This window comes from Cucurbita pepo, chromosome 1, assembly GCF_057944985.1.
Source record: "Cucurbita pepo subsp. pepo isolate OVF chromosome 1, ASM5794498v1, whole genome shotgun sequence".
Classification (NCBI taxonomy): domain Eukaryota; kingdom Viridiplantae; phylum Streptophyta; class Magnoliopsida; order Cucurbitales; family Cucurbitaceae; genus Cucurbita; species Cucurbita pepo.
The window spans coordinates 3,247,475-3,264,165 of NC_141798.1; the positions used below are offsets into that span (position 1 = coordinate 3,247,475).

The window sequence follows — 16,691 nt, forward strand, 5'->3', positions numbered from 1 at the left end:
AGTAAATGAGTGTATAATAGAAGAAGAGAAGGAAGGTCCGACAAAGGTGGATAAAGAGGAGACAGGTTTCCAACATTATGATTCCAATTAAGGAACCAATTTAAGTAAAATTAAGATTATTTAACCCTAATCTTACTTACTTTGTTTTTGTTGGTTTGTTTGAGGTTAATTTTGTCCTATCTTCATCGGGGGAACAAATTGGAGGTAATTGTTCCATTAACTTTTATAACTTTTCTTATTAACCAATTTATTAATCTAATCTATATGCCTAAAACAACCCTAATACATCTTAATAATGATTCTAAAATGTACAATTAAAGACCATTTTTAGCTCCTATTTTCATTACTATTTACTTTTTCAAATTTAATTCTTTTCATCTCATTTCTCTTTTATCTTTCTTATTAAAATAATTCAATTTTTAGCTTTTTTTTTTTTTTTTTTTTTTACAAAATAATAATTTTGAAAAAAAAATATTTTTTTGTTTTCATTAAAATATAAGTAAAAAAAAGATAACAATAAAAATATTATTTATAGGATTATTTTTATATGGTTATTAAACCAGATTTAATTTTTTTCAAATAATGTCCGCTCATGACTGGATATCATTTTCTCACCGTCACTCTAATCTATGGAATATAACTCGATCTAATTTTAAAACATCACTTAATAGAAAAAAGAAATGGAAGACTTTGAAATATTGACTTCTTGTGTAATTTTTTAGAAAAGTTATTTTTTATTTTAAATCCATAAAAATAATATCAAATTAAAAAAAAAAAAAAAAAAAAAAACATAGAAAGTTCAAGCTCCTATCTTTTTCCAACAGCTTATTATACATTAATTTGGAGCATATGGTTCTTTCATTAACAAACATTATGTTTAAAAAAATAAATATTATAATGACATTTTCTATATTTTCATTAACAAATAAATTATTTATATAGAAATGAATGAGCGGAGGCCCATTTAAGATTGGGAGGGTATGGTCTCAGTACAAGGGGGCCATATGGACCACAACCTATTATGTTATCCTACATTAAATTATACTAAATGCAAATACACTCGATCAAGCTCACTAGAGTTCTCCAACAGCAAACGATATAGTAGACGATTTGGATTTGGACCCAACTAAAAGAGCGATTTTAAAATGGGTATACCTAAAATTCAATTGATTAAGACATATATATATAAAATAAAACGAGTTGAAGCATAAAGAAAATAAGACCACCAAATAGGAAAAGAGAAGAGAAACTTCAGCCAAAGCTCAAGTTTTCGAGCACACGCGTATTCTTCTTTAACTTGAAGAAGGTAAACTCCTTCTAACTCTCTTCAAGCTCTTACATGGGTGCAGGTTTTCTTTATTTTATACGTTACGTTCTTTTCTCTCAAATAAATTTTATCATTCATGTCACGTAAATGTCATATGCATTCAATATATATATATATATATTTTTTTTTTTTATTGGAGAAAGGGGTGGAAAGGAATAATTAAGTTATTTTGATAGGATTAAAAAAAAAAAAAGAAAAAAAAAGATACTTTATAGTTTTTGTTTTTTAGGACAGACTTTATGGTTAAAAAATATAAATAGAAATGGTGAGTTCTTTCAGATATCTTTGGTAAACGACAATGCAACTTTTTGTTATTCAAATACGCATCAATCCTCACCAAATTATTATTATTATTATCATTTAAAGAAACAGTAACTACATTATTGTTGTTCCTCCATTTTTTTTTAGATGGTTGTTATCAGAAACTAAAGTCTACAGGCGGTAGATATTGTTTGCTTTGACCTATTACATATCGTCGTCAATCTCACGATTTTAAAACGTATCTACTATGGAGAGTCTAGCTCTACTCCGATCAGCGACTCGCACCATCTAGTGACTTGACTGGCTCTCTCTAACCAATGTGGAATTCACAATCCGCCCTTTGATATCCTTTGTAATAGCTCAAGCTCACCGCTAATAGAGACGGACTACTTTAGCCACTTTGTTGTCCATTGCCCTAACCCTACAGATGTCCAACAAATATAGAAGGTTGCTTTTGGGAAGGTATTGTGATTCATGGAAATGGGGGTGAGAAAGAGTAAATGTAGTTGAATTGTGTTTAAAAGAAAGAAGAAAAGCATGGAAGTCCTTTACAATTAAAAGGGGAAGATGAGGGAAATGGGAAAACGGGAAAAGTTTGGAAAGGTTTTTGAATAATGCCTCTGCTTCTTCCTTCATTTACTCTGTCACTGTCTTTCTTATTGTGAACAGAGGAGGAGGACTGAGCCTCACATGACTTCTCTGCAAATCACGCATTCAAATTCCACAACAAAAGTAAATAAATAAATAAATAAATTCTCCTCCTCCTCCTCCTCCTCCTCCTCCTCCTCCTCTGCAATACAACCATTACCATGTCCTTCTTCTGAACCTCTGACTCACCTCTCCAAACAACCTGCTTTTTCTCTCCCTGTCTTTACTTCTCTTTTCCTTTTTACCTCTCCCTTCTTCTTCTTCTTCTTCTCAAGACCTTAATCCCTCTTCCTCATTTCTCTATTCTGGCTCTCCCAACCATGGAAAGCTTCAGCTTGCTTAAATACTGGAGAGGAGGCGGCGGTGGTGGTGGTGCGTCTGCTTCTGCCGCCGCTGACTTTGCTTTCAGCAGTACTTCATCTGCTGCCACCGCCACTGTTGTCACTGCCGTCGCGAGGAACCAGGCGGAGACTGATGAGGATGAGGATGACGATGATGGGCCGTTCTTTGATTTGGAGTTTGCTGTTCCTGATGAGGATGAGGGTCGGAAACAGGGTGGAGATGGAGATGGAGATGGAGATGGCAGAAACTGTGATGATGGAAGTGAGGAGGAGAATGATGAAGATGAAGAAGAAGAAGAAGAAGAAGATGGGGACTCGGATGGTGAGAGGGAGTTCGATTTCACGCTCTCGTCTGGCTCTACCAATGAACATTCCGATGCTAATCTTACGTTCTCTCCTTCAGATGACTTGTTTTTTAAGGGAAAGCTTGTCCCTGTTGAACCTTCCTCCAATGGCGGTTCTGAACCCAACTCCAAACCCCAGCTTCGTGTCACATTGTTGAAATCAGCCGCGAAGTTTAGGGTATTTATGTCGGGTCTCAAGAAATCGAAATCAAACGGAGAGAAGAAAACAGAGGCGGATGGATCTGTTGGGGAACCGACGAAAGGTGAGACAACGGAACTGACGCCGGAAAACCCACCGGAGAAAAACGAGAACCAATCGGACAAATGCCAGAATCAAACGAAAAGTAAGTTATTTGCCGTGAAACTGAAGGTAGAGGAAGTTCCGATCATGTCTCTGTTTACCAGAGACAACAGTTCAAGAGGCTCCGCTGGAACTACCACCACCACCAACAACAACAACAACAAAGCACAGAAACAAAGCTCCGACGAATTAACCTCGGAAGAAACTCGATTTTCAAAAGACGTAATAATGCAAAAGTACTTAAAGATGGTGAAGCCTCTGTACATTCGGGTTTCACGGAGATACGGCGAGAAGTTCAGGTTATCCGGACAGCTGATTTTGGGGGCAGCCAGAGCTAAGTCCGGTGCACTGCCTTCAATAGCGGCGCCACCCACTTCCCCGCCGGTGGAAAAGGCCGTGACAGACACAGAACTTGTGGAAGTACAAGCACAAACAACGACCATCAACACAAAGGGCCGGAACATGCCAGCCAAGCTAAGAGTGGTTTGCAAGCACTTGGGGAAAAGTCGGTCAGCTTCCTCCGCTGTAGCAGCGGCTCCACCCGGGCAGGCGCCGTCGAGAAGGGACGATTCACTTCTGCAGCAACAAGACGGAATCCAGAGCGCCATTCTTCATTGCAAGAGATCCTTCAACGCCTCTAGAGGTAAAAAAAAAAAAAAAAAAAAAAAAAAAAAAAAAAAAAAAAAAAACCATAAACTGTTCTGTTACTTGTACTAAAAGCTTCACCTTTTTTCTTCAACTTCATTAATGGATCAATTCTTTTGTGTCTCTTCTACACCAAAAACAACAGATTCAGAGTCTTCCCTGCTGTCTCTGCGTGAGAAACCTTCAGATTTCACAGAAAAAGCCATTGGTTGAAGGTAAAGAAAAACAGCGATCGATCCATCAATCCATGAGAAAATTTCAATCCAAACAGGCGGGAAAATTTTGGTCAATATCCTTCACATTTCTCTCGCTTAATATATATATATATATATATGTAGTATATATGTAAATGTTCATCTGTTGGGTTAGGAAGGATTGAATTTGTGGGTTCCTCTGGCCTTCTAAGTAAAAAGTTTGAATATTTTTCCAGTGAAGGGTAAAAAGTATTAGGAAGTGATGATACATAGAAAGCAAGCAGAGTTGGGCGCCCCATGCATGTGATTTTCCTATGCCTTCCCCAATTGAAATTTTAAGAATCACTGAGGTGAAGTGGGCGGTTTGAAATTATGTTGCTTTTTTTGGCTTTTTAGATTGGTAAAGGATGTGGGTCTCAGTAGGACAGCCATCTCTGTGGCAAAAATAGTGTCTTTAGTGGTCAGAGAACTTGGGAAAAGTGGGGTTTTACTTGAACAGAGAAAATGGGTTCTATCTTTCCTTCTTTTTTCTTGTTTTTATCCAATGAATTATGGTCTAAAAGTAAGAGTAAAGGGAAGCATGTGGGGGTTGGTTAAAATTACTTTATGGAGGTTTATTGAATGCCTGAATCAATTGAAGTTTTTTATGTTAATGTTTTAATATTAGGGGGGGTTTATAGATCCAATTTTGTGTTTTCAAGACACAGGGTTTTGATTTGGTCCCATGAAAATCACTGCCTCTGGGAATAATACTCTGTTCTTCCATGTCAAATTGTCATCATATTGTCCATATTATGGTTGGTTGTTTTCTTCAAATCATAGTCTTTTGTAAGTACATTTAATCGTATTGTAGTCTTAATGGATGGTGGAGAATTATCCAACCATGGTTTGGAGCTTTCTGTGTTATGTTTTCTTCGCCTTTATTTTCTTAAACACCATTGTTGTCCATCATTCCATCCTCTTCTATCTTCTACTCTATCCATTTTGTCCAAAGCTGAACTGTGCTTGAAGTTTTCGTTTTCTTTGGTTGAATTATAAATTTAGTTTCGGTAGTTCGAGGCAGGGCAGGTTAGAATTTAGTCCGAACAAGTGTAAAAGTTAGAATTTTTTCCAATAGTTGGATTAAACTTCATAAATAGTCACCAACCCATTTGAGTTTTTGCATCATTGATTGGAAGGAGAGGAAGAAACTTCCAAAATCTCACGAGTAAAAATGATTCAGATTCTTCTTTTTTATTGCAGTAAAGGGGTGTGTTTTTGTAGAACACTTACCTCAGAATAAGGCTTTTTTTTTCAACCCTTTTTCCTATGTTTCTTTCTCTCTCATTGCTTTCACATTGGGAACATAATAACCAGCATGATGAGGTGGAGGCAAAGGAGAGGCATCATGTGACAACCTTGTAGAATATGGACAAGCCCTATTTTTCACTTCTCCACTCTTCCTATCCTTTATTGTTTTGTTTTGTTTTGTCAGACAGAGAGATTAGGCAGATGATTAATGGGAATAGTTTGTCTCCTACTACATGTGCAGCCACGGAGGTTGACCACCAGTTCTTCCCTTGTACCCATAAATTTAACTCATTATTATAACACTGGAAATGGAATAGTGGGTTTCCACTTTCAACTAGGAAGGATTTCTTTGAGAGAGTCCGCATGTGACAACCTTGTTTAGTTTTGAATTTGTCATTCTCATCTATGTGTCTCGATTTAGGGAAAAGGAAGACTTCTTGTCTTCGTCCTCTTTGTCTTCTGATTCGCCTAGAATTTTGAATCAGGATAAGAGAAACCACTATATATATAGTTTTATCTATTGGGAGGAGGATCTTGAATGGACACTTTTTTAGTGGAGGTGATTATTGACTTAGATTTCTGAATCTAAATCTAACTTGCCTACTTGAGAGACTACTTAGCTTCAAAATCTATATACATCTCTTCATTTTCTTTGGTCTAGTCCTACAGTCCCAACCTTAACATTTTCTAGAAAAAAGTAGGATGGAGCTTGATATAGAAATTAGTACTGTAGAAGTATGCATAAATTTTAAAGCAAAAATTCGACACTATCCAAAGTGCTCACATGGCGTTAAAGAAATAATAACAATAACAAAAATCCCCCCCGTCCCCCTAAATATACAAGAAAGAATGTTCCAAAAATATTCAAATATCGGCATTATTCACAGGTATAATGGTAGGCAGTATAGTATAAGATTAGAAGCTGACTCCCACTTCCAGAACTCCATTTAATCCCCTTATCCAAACATCAGAATCGTTTCCTTTTGCAACCTCTATGAATGAATGCTATGACAAATCCCAAAATATCTCCTACGATTTGGTGAACTTCTTTCTCCTGTGTAGCTGTGTATTGTACCATGGGTTCAGCATAATGGTAATCATATATACAATGCAGAACCTCGGCCTGTTTAAAATTCCTAATCCTAATTAAACATTAACCATAATGTTTACTTGCAATTTACCTGTGGCTAAATCTTCCAAAGTCTCCTTGTATAACTTGACTTCTTTAGTTTCTTTTCCTCTCTGTTTTCCTACCTACTCTCTACTAGTTGTCAATCTTATGTTCTTTTTTCTTCTTTTTCTCGGCTTCTCCAACTTTAATGTAGAAAATTTTAATCTTGATATATTTTTGAGATGAGAATGGAGGATCATGAACGAGGACAGCAGGGAAGAAATGATGCATCCAAACTTATCTTAAAAATGCTCCTTGTGGAAGTCTAACTTGGCCGAGCCACTTTGATTGATCTCATGGCAGAGCTGTCCAAGTTCTTTGGCCAAAACTGGAGCTCCGCAATAGAAGACACCTAGTAGAAAATGTCAAAACCACAACAATATGAGAAGAGGGTACGGTTCCATTAATAGGATTCTATTATGATATAGCTGAAATCAACCCACCTATCCTTGCACCACAGTGCTTGGAACTGATTTTGCTGAGAACTTTCTTCCAGTTAGGCCTGGCAAAATGGGTTCGCACCTGTATTGGAGCCAATGAAAGCTTTTTTATGGATATATAAGGGACGACGCAGTGAGTCAAGAACCAACCTGACCACTAAATTTATCAGCCAACATAGGATTACTTAAATTCCTCACAATTTTTTTTCTAAGTTTTGTTGATTGTATATTGGCATAGTTTTCAAATTTGTATATGTACTTCCATAACAATCATAAAGGATATGAAAAAAAGGTATTAGAAACAGTAGTGAATGATTATGATTTTACCCTGGTGCCAGACACAACATCCACTCCATTCTTAGCATGACTGAGGGCTTGAACCATGGTAATGAGAGTTGAACGAGCGTCCCCTTCCTCATACACACTAGTCAGATAGTTATGCATCTCAATTAACCCCTAAAATTCAAAACAATTGATACTCCCAATTAACAGACATGTCATGAAATCAAATTGCAAGTGTATACTCAACGTAAGAACATAAGGACATGAATTACCCTTTGATCCAGCTCCGAGATTTCATTCATGACACCTTTGAACCAATCAAATGAACCTTGCTCTCTAGTTACCCAATAAAAGTAGGCATTAGTGGTCTTCAGACTACTTTTCCTTTTAGGAGCGAGAAAATCTTTGTTCACATAACTGAGGTCGCCCACATTACTGATCTCAGTTGATGAATCCTAAAAGAAACAACATGTAATAAGCATATTTAGTATTGTTCTCAAATTGCAGAGCTATTAGATTCAAATGATTGATCATATTCACAATAGAACCAGAAATTTGAAATTAAAAAAAAAAAATGTCTCTCGGGTCTAAAAAGCAGCTGATTCACTACCTGCTCCTCCATTTTCACAATGTTATTCAACAAATCCTTCAAAATGCTAATGAAAGGTGTTGCCCCAATGCCTAGGCCAACAAGTAGTAGCACGTCATATTTATGGTAGTCCTGTGCTGGGGCACCATATGGGCCATCAATTGAAAGCTTTGGCAAACTGACATGGGCAGAACAAATTTCCAACATTTAAATTTAGGAAATGCAGTAAGCTAAAATGAGGTCTAAGACGAAAGGAATATTATAAGGATAATATTAACCTTTTAATGGTAGTTTCGTCAGCTCTTAGAAGGCCACTCTTGCCGGAGACGGAAGGCTCACAAACCTCTGTGAAAATTCTTTTAAGCTCTTGGGTCCAATCACCAAGCTGCCGTACATGGATACTAAGGTAGTCATCTCCAGGAGCCGAAGTAATTGAAAATGGATGCCTGCATGCCAAGTTTACAAAGTATGTAATATATTAAAAACTTATTATAATTCAATCAACTTACAAGGAATTTTTTTTTATCAAATAGTTATATGGCCATGCAGTTCACAAAGTTGACCCAAAAGTTACCTAAAATCTATTAGTTCAACTGTGGCAGTAACAAGTTCATTGGATTCTGCATCATAGGTTCAAAGTTCAAACTATGATACATGTTATCGTTTTAAATATATGATTTCTTACTTCCTGTAAACACTCATTTTTTGGAGGTACGAAAAGATTGATAAAAAGCAATGAAATCTAGAGGTCAGTAAGGATGATATGTGTTCGTTTAACTGTTCCAGAAAGGAGACAACTTTCTTGAGGTTATCTTGCATTTATCTTACACAAGGGTAACTGGAAGACTGTTCAAAAGAAAACGTTAGTAAATCTGATCTTTCATTACCATTCAAAGGGAGAGACCGCAGGACACTGAACAAACATGTACTGTCCACTTTTGTATTGAAACTGGGGCGGCTTGAACATTTGTAGTTTGAGAACATTTCCAGGATAAATGGCAACCTAAATGTGTCACAGAGATAGCCGTCGTACATTTCAGAGAGAATTTATAAACCAGAAGTATCTTGGTCTCTAACGTTTGTAGAAAGCTAAAATTTAGTCCCATATTTCATTTCTTAATTCAAACAAACCTTTTGGATTTGAACAGTGTATGATCCAGAGCGGAAGAATCTCAAGATTCTCTCTCCAGCGTACAGCAAAACTGGAACAGCGACATACATCCATGTCTGAAATCACAAAATTAGTATGTTAATCAGCCTTTTACATTAATGAAGGAGCATTTAGTTGAGAGACGTAGGCAAAAGCAAAAGAAAATCATTAACTGATTACCGTCATAAGATACCATCTGTGCACGAGATAGAGGAACAGGCCATGAATGATGAGCAGTATGTAAACAAGAATGAATAAGTGGTGTGAATACCAGAAGGCATTATATCCAGTGAGCCTATCAAAGGGATGGGGTAGCTTAATGAGGTTCCTCCTAAACCATCGCGTTGCAAGTATGAAAGCTATTGCCATGAAGAACACCATTAAGATTCCTGTAACACCTTCACACCCTTTAACAAGGTCCATATAGCTGGGTTTAATCTTGCCGAAGTCGCCAATCAAAAAATCATATTCAGCTTCAGATGATCTAAGGAGCCTTGGAAAATCACACGCAAGATGGTTTCCAGCATGGAGAATGATTCCAACTATAATGGCCACCGCAATGATCTACACAGGTAAGTTAACCAATTGGGTGAATTGATATCCATGCCTTCAAAACTAAGATGAGAACATCGGGGTCAGCGTGTACCTTGTGAAAATTGATGTTGTCGTCGAAAGGTACATAGTAACCGATTTTGGTTTTCCTTAGCCAAGTAATAGTGTTTCTACAAACTGGCAAAAGAATGAGAGCCATGTTGAACTTCAAGGTCTCAGCTGCACCCTTTGCCGTGGTGAGACAGTATCCCATAATTTTGAAGGCGTTTTTATGTCGATACTGAAAGAATTTCCATGTGAAAAGCCCAACCATGATCAGAATCCAAAGTGTCAAAACCCAAATTCTCCTCCAATTCTCTCGCAGAAAGTAAAGCGCATTCGTGCTGAATCTTTTAATTCTGCTTCTTTGTCTAACGCCTTGTAGATTCTGGCTCAAGGCTTGGCTGGTGAAGCTGAGGGCTCGACTGTAGTTCATGTATGTGTCCTTTTGCAGCAGAAGTGTCTCCAATTGCCATAGCTGAAACATTCCTCAACGGAAGTAACAAATTCATCGGTAGTCGAAATTACGTGCAATGTTCTTCTCAATTAACTAGGGCACTACAACATGGGAAATATTTATACACTAGCATAACAATTTTTCGCAATTTTTCGCAATTTTCCCCGAAGGATCAGATATTAAAGATAACATTGAAATTCATCCAGATAAATTTCACCTCAACGATCAAGAAATAGATTCCAATTTTTACTGTTATTGTAACATTATGTACGAGCTTCTAAGAATCGAAAGGAATTATGTTCTACAGATCAAGATTTGGTGAATTTTTTTTAATACTCAAAGAGGCCAATCCATCGAATTAAAATTAGACTGGGTATAACTTTCGGAAAATTAAACCCGATTTCGTCGGTATTTGTCATATGATTCCAGATCGCCTGAAACTGGATGTATTAGGGGTGGGCTTAGTGGTGGCGCTAACGTCTACCACTGGCAACTGGCAATCATAAAGGTACAGATCATACCTTGTGATATTTTATGCAAAGAAAAAAAAAAAAGGAAAATATTAATCGCCCAACCAACCATATTTCCCTTGGTCCAAGTTGTTAGAGCGACTAATTGGCGTTTTATAAAACTGAATCAACAAATTGACCAACAAAACCCGAAAAGGGCGAAAATGAACTGTTCAACCACCAGGAACATGCAATACATATAAATAATTGAAGGTGATGGACCGAATTGGGGTGCAACCTTACCTAACGAAAAATGAAAACCTGGAATATTAACCCTTCCAACCGTTCGGTGGTTGAGAAATTCTATTAAAACTTGATTAGATTAATTAAACTACAAGTAACATAATTAACAGTTTTAACGTGGGTAAGCTCAGTTTTACAGTTTATTTTTACTTTACCTTGTTTACTTCTGTATTTTATTTGTTTATTTTTAACAAAACCCGACCAATTTTAAGGACCAAATTAAGTACTATTTTTAATATATATGATTAGAAGAGATGACATACCTCGATATAACCTAGTCTTTCTGGGTCTAGTTCTTCCATGATCAAGGCGGCATATTCCTCCGCTTGTTCCTTAAGTCTAGATAGCTTGTTGGCTGATGCGCTTAGCATGATAATCTACCAATTGGAGAAATGAAAAGTTAGACAAATTAAATCAAATTGTTCTGAGTAGGAAATTTTAAATATGAGATTATGAATAAACAAATATATTCAACCCTAAATTAACCAATCACAATGATGAAATTATTAAAATTCTTTTCACACAGAATCACGGTCCGGTCGATACAATTGTCACGCCTGACAATTTCTAAAGTTTTAGAAAATTGTAATTTTCTGAATTGAAAAATGCAAATTTTCCTACTTCACAATTCTTCATAACAATGGCAATAGAATTCAGGAAAATTAGAAAGAAAAAGTCAGAACATAAGGTGCACTTGTTTATTTGTTTCTTTTATTTTTAGACGAATGTCAATAGCATTTACTTTAAAATATTCGAGAATTTAATAAAGGTTAAGACAGAATCCCACCAACTAGAGGTCACTTTTGATTTATCTTTTAGGAGAAGTTTTATATAAAAAATGTAAATAATATCGTTGAAATTATACAAGTAGCTGTATTTTAGTTGGGGAGGGTGATAACAATGCTAATCTATTAAAAATGACATCATCCCCCTTTTGTGTAGGTTAGAATATATGAATTTTATCCATTTTTCTTCATAATCTTATCATGCACGTATAGTTTTATATATACAGAAACGGAACGGCTTTGGTCTTAAATCATTTTTTAATTGCCTAAAACATCATCAGCAGCATCAAAAGCAATGAGTTGAGAAGTGGTTAGGAAATAGAATTTTTACCTCTTTTACTTCTTCTTCGGTAACGTGACCATCTTCATTCTTGTCCACCCTGAGATGTTTAATTATTTAAAATGACTAAATCAAGGCGTTTAATTAAGGAAGTATCTACATAATACATACTGTTTTTTTTTTAATTAATCGACCGATTGTTTTTCTTAATCATTAATATCAATAAGCCTATTAGTTAAAATAGACATGCAATCATCCAAAGAAATGTTTCGATAACACTAAAAAAATAATCTATTGTTTAAAGAAGAATTCGTTAAATATTAGTAAACAAATCGACGTGCTAACTGCTAGGAAACCAAATTACTTTTTTTTATGCATATAATAATTGAGGGAGAATAAAACATTATTAATCATTCTTTGAGAAAAAAAAATTGTGATCATAATTATAAGCTATGGTGCTTACATGTCGAAGAAGATTTGAAGCCTGGAGTCGAAACTTTGGTCTGTGATTTGCAGCCAAAACTCAAATAGCTCGTCTTTACTAATTTGTTCGAAGTGGTTGAGTCTTCGCCTCCGACTTAGAGCATCGAACAACTCGAGAGCAAACTCTTTGGAATCTTTCATTCCTTTCAAATTAAAAAGAAACAATGAAATCGATTAAAAATTCACGAAATGTACTGAAACCGTTTGAGGCCGAGTTTGTACCTATGCATTGTGCGAAATCAGCGCGGCTGAGAAACCCGTCCTTGGAAAGCTTATTGAAGTTGCTCTCAAGTTCACTACACGAATCAATGCCAGTCGTTTTGTTATTTTTGCTACTTATAAATCTCAATCCATGAAGAGCCTTCTCAGCGCCGGAACGAGTTCGATCAAGCTTTGCTCGTTGCCTCCTCAAATCTCTAGCCGCTAAAGCCGAATTAATTCCGTTTTCTACTCCAACAGCTCTGTTCGTGTTCAAACTTGATGACGACGCTGCTAATTCTCGCGACACTTGACTCCGACTCCATGAGAACCGCCTCAATTCGGATTTTAACTCGTGAGAGAAATGCTTCGCCTTAGCTCTCGCTTCCGCCTTCAGTTCCTGAGAGAACTGCCGAAACCGATGCGACGAACTCCGCTTCACCGACGTAGATCTCGAAGTCGAAGCAGAAGTCAAGGCCGGCGTTCCAGAAGTTCCAGAAACGCCATCGTCGATATTGATAATAGTCGCAGGTTCAACACTTCGAAGCACAACCGTCTTGTTTTCTTGCACATCAAGCGTCACCTCAACAAACTCCTCCGCCACTTCGAACTGCGATCCTAGCGACGATCCGAAGATCATCGAATCAAGTTGTATAATGTCGTCAGATCCGTATCGGCGCTCCCGCTCCGTAGTCGTGGTCATTGAATATTAATAATTAGCAGACCGGAACGTGCCTGCAATCTGCGAAACTAATTAATCATCAACAGTTTGAGGAACAGACCTGTGCCGCAGCCGTCGTCAACAATCAACCAATCGGGAGTGAGAAAAGAAGTTGCAGAGGAGGCGCATCCTGAATCGGAAGGAATTGCTCTAAACGGAGAAGACAAAGATTTTCAGCAACCAAAAAGTATTTGTACCTAATCTTGCATAAACGGGGAGAGCGTGGATGTACGCTGCTTTCATTTGTTAATTACCATTTTACCCTTGATTTGGACCCATTCCTTTCCTTTCTAATATTGTATGCATGACATTAAAGTAAGGCGGGAGAAAAATATTCTAATTTTTTGTCATTTTTTTAACGATGAGATTTAAATTAAATTAAATTAAATTAAACTTTCTTCCTTAACAAGTAAACAACTCAAAACCAAACCACAGTAATAAAAGATACATCAATTTATTTACAAATCTAGCCCATGGTAGAAATTTTTAATTAATTTTATATGTCAAATTTATCTGTCAGTGCATATTCATGTATTTATTACTATCAGTTTCTCAAGTTTATTTGTCAATGCAAATTCATGTATTTATTATTATTATTGTCATAAATTTATAATGATTCAATTTGTCTTCATGATAATCCTTTTGATTAGAGTATTATCGAGGCCGATAATAACATACTATTTTTAATTGTTAACTACATAAAATTGTTCAAATGAACCGTGTTTAATCATAAAATTTTTATAATTGAGTCAAGAACCATAAATTTAATTAGGGGTCAAACCCGATAGACTAATTATTATTATTCAAAATACATACCAAACTTGAAAGGACCCTATGGATTTTAAATTTTAATTTCATATTCAACTTTTAAAAAATAAGTATGAAATTTAATAAATAAATAAATAAAAGTATATATTATTGAATATGAAATACTCTAAAAATGAATGGTTTATGAAAATAAAATATCCAATTAAATTTTGATTCACTTACACATCTACCATTATTATTCACTATTATAACATTTATCTCTCGACGTTTTAAAAGTGTCCAAAAAGCATTTAAAAGGTCAAAGTGTCACATAGAGATCAAAATGAATTGTGAACGTTTCTAGATGATCCCAACACAAACAACTCATTTCAGCATGAAGCCAAAACCCAACTCAAAACGTGTTTGATGGGTCTACCATGTTTTAATTAAATTACAAATTTAATTTTAAAAATAAAATTTATGTGAATTTTATCCCATCATAAATATTAAAATTATAGAAATTAAATTCTAAATTTATCTAGTTTTTAGATATGTTATATCTAATTGAAAATTAATTTAAAAGAAAATTATTTTAATCATAGGGAGAGTACCTCACCCGATATATTTTATTCAATTAACTAATAAATATCCTAACTAATTTGGTTGACTAATATGATACCTCTTATAAAATTAAAGTTAGTATTAAACGTCACGTCAATGATTTTAGTAAAACTTTTTTTTTTTTTTTTTTTTTTTTTTTGTTCATTTCTTCTCAACAGTTTAACCAAAACAACCAACCGGATCAACCATTCTTTTTTACTTCATACACAGACTTACCTAAAATACATATATTAATTTCGGTTAAACTATACAAAATTAGTAGTCTAAGTTGAGGCGTACCTATTTTTTTAAAATTATACTTAGTTTCTTGTGATTTATTAACTATAGCATTTAAGATATATAGTGGTAAGTGAAATTAATAATATAAAGTTGTAAAAAGATGCGAATAAATGAGAAATGTGAATTGGTGAATGAAAAATAAAGTGGGGGAGGCTACAGAAGAAGTTTGAAAAGCATATATTATATAATGAAGATGATGGGAGTGATATGGGCCCACAGGGGCAGCCGGTGGAATTTTCTCGGCTGGCAACCGACCACGCCAGTTTCTCACTCCTAATTCCTCGCCATCGCTTCCAAAAATATCTTTTTCTTCTATTTCCAAATCTACGCACGTGTATGACTTCCCCTCTTCAATATAAAAATTAATTACTCAAAACTATAATTACTATGGATCACAAATATTAATCTAATAAAAAAAATTAAAAAAAATTCGTGAAAAATAAAATATTAAACTTAAAACTTAATTAATCCGACCCAACTAACAATATTTAGTGGAATTAAAAGTTGGAATATAATATTAAAATGTTTGAATAATGTGATTTAGTTTGATAAATATTTGAAATTAAAAATAAATAAATAAAATTGATGTCGGGGACAAAAAAGCCCACCTTACTAAGTAAAAGGTTGAATTTGGAAAATTGAAAAGGTACACGTGTCGGCTTGTGGTAGGGATTAGTATAAAACGTGGCTCATTATGAGTCACTAAGTATTTTTATTAAATTCTCCAACTTTAGTTTTAGTCTACCAATTCATATCTTAATACAATCTTTTCCGAACTTTATATATTTTTTTTAAAGAAAACTTTCCTGAAATTTTCAAATAATAATTAAATTTAACAAAAAAAAAAAAAAAAATCCATTTTCAAAATTTCTGTCATTTTTCTCCAGTTTCTTCCAAAATAAATCACGGTCTATTTTGTTTTATTTTGAATATTTGTTAATTGAGAATTTCCTTTTTATTCAAATTAATGAACTCCATAATCGGGATAAAATTAAATGGTTACAAATTTTAAAAATAACATGAAAGGCTAAATTGTTATAAATCTTTTCAAAATAATAATAATTGTTAAAAATCTAAATTTTTGGTTAAATTAGATAAAATATCAAATTTTAAATCGGTTTTAATTATATTCTTAAATTTTGAAATATTTTATTTTTGTCCTTAGACGTTAATTTTTTAAAAAATAATTTTGAAGATTTTTTCGTCAAAATTAAAGATAAATTGAATTTTAAAAAAAAAAAAAGTGTAAGAACTAATTATTAAATTTTTTTTTTTGGCATCAAATAAATAAATGTTAAAACTAGTTTATCTTTTACATGGATACACTTTCTAATTTTTACTGTTATCACACGTAAATGATGTTTTTTTTTAAAACAATTTAAAAATTCTAAGATCTTTTAAAAATAAAATTTGAATTATAATGGTATAAAAAAAATTTATTTAGATTTTAAGTATATATATTTTTTTTATTCTTAAGCATAAATTTTATAACCTTAATGGTTAAAATTTGATGATAAAAAATGCTGGGGAACATAAGAGTTAAAAACTATTTTTCAATAAAAAGAAAAAAGAAGCTTTAAAAAAAAAAAAAAAAAAAAAAAAAGAATAAAAAAAGCTAGAGAGAGAAATGAGGAGCCTACCTAGTGAACAACAAGAGTCATCGTTTTCATGGAGGATCGAAGTTCCGTCCGATTATGAGTCTTGAGACTCTATAAATATCTGCTTCCTCACCCGGCTATAATCCTCCAATAAATTCGAAAAGAAATCAACCATCAGCATCGCAAGGAATCAATT

The 16,691-nt window shown here is 34.4% G+C and overlaps 2 protein-coding genes and 1 long non-coding RNA gene across 3 annotated transcripts; 1 reads left to right on the top strand and 2 right to left on the bottom strand.

Moving 5' to 3' along the window:
• The first annotated feature begins 2,144 nt into the window (after nt 1–2,144).
• Nucleotides 2,145–4,296, top strand: LOC111792478 (putative membrane-associated kinase regulator 2). Its single transcript, XM_023673984.2, has 2 exons — nt 2,145–3,865; nt 4,013–4,296. Exons 1-2 carry the CDS (start codon nt 2,557–2,559, stop codon nt 4,078–4,080), a joined length of 1,377 nt encoding a protein of 458 aa, XP_023529752.2. The 5' UTR covers nt 2,145–2,556; the 3' UTR covers nt 4,081–4,296.
• An 832-nt stretch (nt 4,297–5,128) lies between these two features.
• Nucleotides 5,129–13,542, bottom strand: LOC111792468 (respiratory burst oxidase homolog protein A). Its single transcript, XM_023673974.2, has 14 exons — nt 12,554–13,542; nt 12,312–12,474; nt 11,900–11,948; nt 11,047–11,160; nt 9,630–10,052; nt 9,164–9,547; nt 8,965–9,060; nt 8,721–8,836; nt 8,112–8,279; nt 7,855–8,011; nt 7,517–7,699; nt 7,290–7,418; nt 6,966–7,044; nt 5,129–6,874 (listed from the first exon to the last, which is right to left on the bottom strand). Exons 1-14 carry the CDS (start codon nt 13,230–13,232, stop codon nt 6,765–6,767), a joined length of 2,850 nt encoding a protein of 949 aa, XP_023529742.2. The 5' UTR covers nt 13,233–13,542; the 3' UTR covers nt 5,129–6,764.
• A 1,421-nt stretch (nt 13,543–14,963) lies between these two features.
• On the bottom strand, nt 14,964–16,679 carry LOC111796736 (uncharacterized). The gene is made up of 2 exons (XR_002815411.2): nt 16,538–16,679; nt 14,964–15,245 (listed from the first exon to the last, which is right to left on the bottom strand). It is a non-coding gene; the product is annotated as an uncharacterized LOC111796736 (long non-coding RNA).
• Between the last annotated feature and the right edge of the window lie 12 nt (nt 16,680–16,691).

What these genes read in the sequence shown, in the direction of transcription:
- LOC111792478 (XM_023673984.2), top strand. Translation starts at nt 2,557, where the DNA reads ATGGAAAGCTTCAGCTTGCTTAAATACTGGAGAGGAGGCGGCGGTGGT. An exon ending in ATCCTTCAACGCCTCTAGAG is followed by an intron (nt 3,866 to 4,012) that starts GTAAAAAAAAAA and finishes CAAAAACAACAG; the next exon opens with ATTCAGAGTCTTCCCTGCTG.
- LOC111792468 (XM_023673974.2), bottom strand. Translation starts at nt 13,232, where the DNA reads ATGACCACGACTACGGAGCGGGAGCGCCGATACGGATCTGACGACATT. An exon ending in TGATTTCGCACAATGCATAG is followed by an intron (nt 12,475 to 12,553) that starts GTACAAACTCGG and finishes TTAATTTGAAAG; the next exon opens with GAATGAAAGATTCCAAAGAG. An exon ending in GACGAAACTACCATTAAAAG is followed by an intron (nt 8,012 to 8,111) that starts GTTAATATTATC and finishes TGCCCATGTCAG; the next exon opens with TTTGCCAAAGCTTTCAATTG.